The 7,654-nt window shown below is 41.3% G+C and overlaps 1 protein-coding gene across 1 annotated transcript; it reads right to left on the reverse strand.

Moving 5' to 3' along the window:
• Window positions 1-304: 304 nt before the first annotated feature.
• Window positions 305-7,597, reverse strand: serpinf1 (serpin peptidase inhibitor, clade F (alpha-2 antiplasmin, pigment epithelium derived factor), member 1). Its single transcript, XM_039005515.1, has 8 exons — window positions 7,279-7,597; window positions 2,839-2,902; window positions 2,417-2,606; window positions 2,171-2,329; window positions 1,835-2,038; window positions 1,595-1,734; window positions 1,259-1,469; window positions 305-1,171 (listed from the first exon to the last, which is right to left on the reverse strand). Exons 2-8 carry the CDS (start codon window positions 2,899-2,901, stop codon window positions 921-923), a joined length of 1,218 nt encoding a protein of 405 aa, XP_038861443.1. The 5' UTR covers window position 2,902; window positions 7,279-7,597; the 3' UTR covers window positions 305-920.
• Between the last annotated feature and the right edge of the window lie 57 nt (window positions 7,598-7,654).

The raw sequence follows: 7,654 nt of genomic DNA on the forward strand, positions 1-7,654 counted from the left end.
AATGTGGAAAATTCATCAAAGTAATTTCAAACTACAGTCTTGAGTCGACGCAAACATACTAAACACAGGCACACACTGCTCAGCTATGTTTCATTTGAAAGAGACTGAAGTGCATAGAAGAATGAGAAAAGTATGTGTCAGTACTGTAATTTAATTTCCCAGCACAATAGCTAAAGAAAGAATAGCCAAGAGTCCAATTTCTTGCCAAATCAACCCAACCCTTTACTGAAAACAGCTACAGTATGTCAACTGGATAAAGTTATCCAACTCCCTCACCGAAGTCAGACAGACACAGACAGTCAGACAGACTTAAAACTTAAATGTTTATTTCTTGCATCGCAATATACAATAATGTGAAGAGTATTTTCTTTGGTTAAAGCATAAAGTATTGCCTGTGCCTCTTAGAAGCATGTCAGTAAGATAAACATGATTTGGCTGTTTGGTTTCAACATCGTAAGAAATTCAAATTATTTTTGGTAGCATTTCTATGTTGAAGATTAAAAAATTATTTGGTGCATTTTTCCCCATATTCCATCCAGTTCGCTTTATTTTTCAAATTCCTTTTCCTGAAAACAACTTGAGAATTCAAGGAATATCAGTGAGTGTTTAGACTATTGGCCTAAATGGTATACATGGTATTCCTACACGATTAACCAACTGTATTATCTGATCCACAGCGGAATCTAGCCGCTTGTCCACCCTCTCTGTGCTTTTATGAGACATTTAGCTTAACAATAGCTGATCCTCTCCTAGGACCTGGTGTGTGTGTGTTAACTATCCTCGTGGGGACCACAAAGGATATCTATTTCAGGCTTTGGGGTTAAGGTTACAATTAAGGTTAGGGGTTAGGGAAAATAGGATTTTTAATGGAAATCAATTGTTTGGTCCCCACAATAATAGTAAAACAAACGTGTGCGCGCTTATATCCTCAGTTTGCGTGGGTTCACCACCCTGCCAATGAAGAGCAGTGCCCCCGAGGCCTCATCCCTCACCAGGAACAGGAAGGGGCGGTCCACGCGGTACGACAGGGGCGTGTGGACGTGGCTGGAGCTGGCATACTGGGTGCCCTCTGGGGCCATCTCCATAACAACCTTATGATTGAGGCTGCCAAGCTTCACCGTCTGAGCCGTGATCTTAGTCAGGTCTGTGTCTGCCAGAAATTCGGCAAGACCTGGAGAGATGGAGAGAGAGGATGTGAGAGATGTGAAGACAGAGGAGAGCAAGATGAAGAGAGAGGGAGAGAGGTACAGGCACTCACCCAGGTCAGAGAGCAGTGGCAAGAGGTCAGTGGAGTAGCTGAATTTTAGGACAGGTAGTGTAAGGGCCGCATGCATGGGGTGAAGGGTCATGGAGAGGTCCTGAACAAATTCAGCCGTCAGGCTCTCCTCCACCAGGGTCATGTTCTGAGTGACATCATCAGGAAGGAACACAAACATGCTGATGTCATCCTGCATCTGGATCTGAGCAATCTGGAGAGAAAGGGAGAGGGAAGGAGGGGCTCAATAGATGTTTTCCCTGAGGCAAACTTTCATAACTGGCTGTTTAAGAAAGTAATAACCATTGAAAAAAGTTACATTTCTGCATCTGTACTCACTGTGCAGCCCAGGTCTGGGTCAACTCCCATCTTCACTGGGTAATTGTCCTGTTGCATCATGGGAATGCGGGCGGGCACCTCTCCATCAAGCTGGAAGTCCTCCATCACTCCACTCTGACTGAACCGAGTTATCCACTTCCCTACACACAAACACAGCATTTTACAAACTACACCCCATAAACGAGTGCAAGACTTTGGGGATAAGGGTAGAGAATTGAACCGCAGACAGACTGTCCTTACCTTTGAAGTAGGCAGCACCGAGAGGGACCACACCAGAGTTCCGTCCCAAGGGTTTGGACATGAAGCGGTCGACCTTGCCACCCGTCTGCTGTTTGACCCAATCATTGATCTCATTCACATCTTTAGCCCCGCCCATCAGAGTCTTGGGCCGCACCCCATACTGCTTTTCCACCACTCCAAAATATTCCGGCTTCAGACGCAGTCCTAGAGAGTTACACACACACACACACAAATACACACACATACACACACAGGTCAACAAACATACACACAATCAAAATACACACAGACTGTTCAAAGTATCACAGAGACACATGTATGGTTATACACACTCACTGCGGGCCAGGTAGATGCGTGCAGCGATGCTGATGCCTTTGCCAGGTGCTCTGAGTGAGGCCAGTAGGTCCCTGAGAGTGTCGTGGAGCTGAGGGTCCTGCAGGGTGTGATACCTTAGAGCTCTGTACAACCACCTCTCTGAACGATCCGGAGACGCTCCTGAGCGAGAGAGAAGGGGGGGGGGGGTAAATACCAGATAAATAGCAGACAATGATATAGAGTATAACAGTGCTGAGGCTAACTAACCCATGGAGAGCTGAGTGAGCACTGCAGAGATGCTGATGGGGGCCAAGAATACGTTGGTCTTCGGGTCGCGACCCGCCAGGGCTCGGAAAAGGTTGTAGCCAAAGTCAGAGGTGGCGGCAGCCATCTTGGCTCTGGGCGTGGTAAAGAGCTCCACAGCTTCCTCTTCCCCTCCCGCCCCCTCTGTCTCCGACTGCACAGGATTGGTTGATCCAAAGACAGGAAAAAAGAGAGGAGGGTTAATGGCATGGCTAGTTCATGAAGAATGATAAAAATAGAGAGATAAACTACTAGAGGATGAGGAGAGAGATTATACATGTCATCTCTCTGCATAAGAAAGCCAAAGGGATGGAGCGCATATAAAGAGACATGAAAGTATGAGAAAAAGAAAGCAGTATGAAAACAGAGATGTGGAGTGGTCTCACCAACTGAGCATAAGAGAGGGAGAGGAGGGCCCCCAGGCACACCAATAGGGTCGTCCACATCATCCTGCAACACAAGCACACAATCAATTACACATACATTATTATACAAACATACATCCAGAACTAGGCTTAATCTGTGTCTGGGAAACTGGCCCATAGAGTGTGAGTCAGACTTTCAGTTTGTGAGGGTGATTCCCTGCAGGCCAGGGCTCTTGTGGGAAAATGTGGTTTTAACTTACAGTAAGTCCTTCCATCTCACCTGCTCAGCAGGGTGTGATGGAGCAATGAGTTCTCAATAAGGTCTCTCTGTCTGTCTCTCTATCGCTCTAGCTCTGTCAGCATCTCTCTTCTCCCTCTTCTCTTCTTGCTCTACTAATTGGAGATGTGTAGACCTTTGTGTGTTCAGACTGAGCTCCATTACATCCTCTTACTAAGTATAGACTTAACCATATAATATATCCTAAACTTCTGGCTCTCCACTCACACACAGAGTGTAGCTAACGCACAACACAAGCAGAGGCAGGCTGCTGTGAAGTTCACACCTGTTTACTAGCTAGCCACACTAGCACAGCTAGTATTGGTAATGAGCTTAGTGGAGTGAATAGAGTCATACAGAGAGGTGAGCAGACAGAGCAGGGAGAAGCTGAAGGGTCACAGGAGGTGGAGATCAGAGGTTTCTTTCCCTCTTTCTTTCTCCCTCTCTCTCACATTCTTTCTATTTAACCCACACACACACATACTCTCTTTTTCCCTGCACATCTGGTTGTCATTAAGGTTCTCCTGGTTTCCCGGATGAAAAAAACATCCATAACTGACCTCAGACCACACACTTCTCCTCTCAATTCCTTTCGTCTTCTCCTCCCCCTCTCATTTTTCTCTCTGCAGGCCTGATGGTTAAACCAGACACTTGATCTCTGAGTTCCAACCCAAAGCAGCCAGCCAAACCCACAGAGAGAGATCTTCCTTCTCTCTGCACTGAGGCCGTCCTCTACCATTCACAATCACAAGCATGATGAATTTAAGCCAAAATAAAATGGAAAATGGTACAGTAGATATTGGCTGTAGGTCACACAGTCCTCTTGATCTACACACATTTTCAACCCACAAATGAAGAGTTTATTTCCAAAACGCTATATCGATCACTTTCTCACATTTGTGTTTTTTCATCAGAAATGATTGCTTATGGGTACCTTCATGCGTGTGTAAAATATTGCTGTTATCTTTTTTTTTTTTTTTGATTTTAGATATTTTTTGCAAAACGCTGCATTAGCTGGAATCTAATGTACGTATCCTGTATATTCGACTGTGATATGTGGTTGTCTCACCTAGCTATCTTAAGATGAATGTACTTCCTGTAAGTCGCTCTGGATAAGAGCATCTGCTAAATTATTAAAATGTCAAATGTAAATGTTTGATATACAGTATTACTGTATTGAATTGTTTTTGTATTTTATTTATCAATATTGATGTAAAAATTTATATCTGTACATTTCTTTATAAACAGATGTAGTTATTTGTTACATTTTACAGTTTAAAACCTAGCAGTAGCCTACTACTTATTTCTCTGAGAGTGCGTCGGATATATAGCATTTTGCAAAAAACATGATTATTTGTCTCTTTGAAATGAAACCATTAAGTGATATTTTAAACAAATACATGTCTGTCATTGAACAAACCCGTGCGATGATTAGATAGTGAAAAAAATACACCAATAAAAGCTCATATACCAACATTTCTGAAAATATATAGTGTTTTAGAGTTCCTTGCACATCCTGAGGTAGCCCAAAGGCCGGCAGATGAACCAGTCAATAAAGTGCTCGGAAAGAAAGGGAAAAAAATGTATAGTCACACTATGTAACTCTGTTTTACAGACAAGTATTAAAATGTCAATCCTGATCAAGAGTTCAAGTTATCCCATTTAAAGGGTTGGTGAGTAACGGATTACATGTAGGCTAATCCGTAACGGATTACAAAACGTAATCAGATACTTTACCAGCAAGAATATTGTAATCAGATTCCAGATACTTAAAAAAATACAGATGATTACTTCTAGGATTACTTTTAAATTCAGAAAGGATGTTTATGAAAAAAATATGACACCTTTCTAGTTTCTCAATGACATATAAATCAGCATTAAAAAAAGACACAATCAGAGAGTCTGACCACAATCAGAGACCACAATGATGACACACCAAATGCGTTTGATGGATCGCAGGAAAAGAGCAGGAATAGGCTTTTGTAGGTTACAGTCCAAGCTGTGCCTTCCAATGGTGCGACTGCTGTCGGCATCCAAAGATTATCCAACTTGAATAAACGCTTGGAGGTAAGGATGACAGCAGTGGTGTAGTCTACGGCGATACGGATATCACTGATTATTGAAATGTAGTCTACATAACGCAATGATGTGAATCGCACTGCTGCTCTCTCATTTAACTATTTTCGGATTGTGGATGATGTGAATGTGGATGGCTGTTCACAAATGTATATGTGTATTTTAACAAAATAATGGTTGAATTGAAGAAGTTTAAGCTGCCTGTCAATCATTGTTTTTGCGGCCAGGGGTGTATTCATTAAGGAAACCGTTTACCGTTTAAGAACCAAACAGAAGCATACAGAGAAAAACAAGAGTTTCTATTAGACAAATTCAGGTAGGTCCCTCCACGGTTCGTTCCATTTGCTTCCGTTTTGCAACAGAATAGGCATAATGAATATGCCCCAGTGGACAGCCAGTATAAAACACTCTTGCAACACATAGTGCGGATCCCAACCTATGGAATAAAAGTTTGAGGGAGTTCCTTCTAAACTCACCCTTGGTATTTACATACTGTCAAAACAAGTTTAATATAAGAAGACCACATAGGCCTTACGGACACAACTCACACACTTTTGATAGACTTAAACAGTTGTAAATGATCAAGATGTCACCAACAAAAACATGAACAACAGGCCTCTATCAAATGCAGCATATGGGATACAAGCGCTTTTCAGTAGTACTCAAAGCATGCCATTCTGAGAGCAGCATTTATTTTTCAACTCAAAGCAATAATGTAAAGACATCCTAACTGTATTATTATCTGTTGTAGAAAGCAATGGGTTAGAAGAAGCCACATAACAACCCATAGTAAAATCCAACATATATTTATGTACATAACAACCCTTAGTAAAATCCAACATATATTTATGTACATAACAACCCATAGTAAAATCCAACATATATTTATGTACATAACAACCCATAGTAAAATCCAACATCTATTTATGTACATAACAACCCATAGTAAAATCCAACATCTATTTATGTACATAACAACCCATAGTAAAATCCAACATCTATTTATGTACATAACAACCCATAGTAAAATCCAACATCTATTTATGGCCAGCTATGTAAACTTTAATATTGATTTATCCTGCAATGGATGTTCAATTGGTAATATGAATTATTGTCTTCTTCTAATGGCTCTTAAGCAGGTTGATGTTTATTGGGATGAGTCTTGTCCTTGAGGCAGAACTGAGCGATTTCCGTTAGATGGGCCAGCTGCAGCGACAAAATTGTCTGTATTGTAAAAATGTATGAAAGAAAATAGCTTTTTGGTCTTAATTTAAGGTTAGGGTTAGGCATTAGGGGTTATCAGTGTGGTTAATGTTAGGGTTAAGATTAGGATTAGATTGAATGACTTTGTGGCTGTGCCAGCTAGTGATCACTCTGTAGAGCTGCCCCCAGAACAAGATTCATGCCGAAAAAATGCTAGCCTGCATCTGTTAAGGGGAAAGTAATCTGAAAGTAATCAGATTACATTACAGAGTTTGGGTAATCCTAAAATTACGTTACTGATTACAATTTTGGACAGGTAACTATTGACTGTAACGGATTACATTTTAGAAAGTAACCTACGGTGCTGAATATATGTTTCTGCCTGCGTTACAGATGGCTATATCAGTCGCTAATACAGGACTAGTAAATATATTTATTTTATTACGATTTTTCAGGGGGTGCTGCAGCACCCTCAGCACCCATACTTCCCGCGGCTATGCACCTAACCTTATATTTAAAGCCCTTTGGAATGCAGATTTTACACTAAATAATAAGTAATATTTACTGGGGACAGAAAAGGCACCGCATAGTAGGAATGACCCTGGTGTATCGTCATAGTGGTCTCTGATCTGTGGTCAGACTTGCTCAGGCATAACAAACTTAAACTTGTGCCTTTTTTCAATGCTGATTTGAATGTCATTGAGAAAAGAGAAAGGTGTCTGATATTTTTTTAGCACAAACATCCTTTATAAATTGAAAAGTAATCCCAGAAGTAATCATATAGATTTTCAAAAGTATCTGTAAATCTGATTACAATGTTACTGCTGGTAACGTAACGGATTACAGTTTGTTTTTTTGTAATACATTACTCCCCAACTCTGCATATGATGCATAAAGGTACTGACCTTTCCAAGCGGTTATGGTCCACGTCGCCTGTACGTATGTCTCTAGCAGTCGTGTCTCCGGTGGAGTGCTGACTGTACCAGGACGATGCACACAGCCGTGAAGCCAACTTTTACCCGCCCTTCTCTGACGTAGCCTGTTGGGTTCGGCAAGAATCTGGATGGCTGTTTTGAGCGCAAGGCGCATCCATGGTCCTCCCTCACTGCCCCAAATGAACGGTGGTATGTTAAATTTGACGCGCAAGCAATTGACCTGAAATGTTATAACAAATCTTAAATAAGTCAGTTTTTAATTGCATGAATGTGCTGGAGAAAATAGTTAAATTATAGGTTGTGAGGTATAAGCCTAAATCTAAATCCATTGAAAATGAAATAGACT

The sequence above is a fragment of the Salvelinus namaycush genome, chromosome 12, assembly GCF_016432855.1.
Source record: "Salvelinus namaycush isolate Seneca chromosome 12, SaNama_1.0, whole genome shotgun sequence".
Classification (NCBI taxonomy): Eukaryota; Metazoa; Chordata; class Actinopteri; order Salmoniformes; family Salmonidae; genus Salvelinus; species Salvelinus namaycush.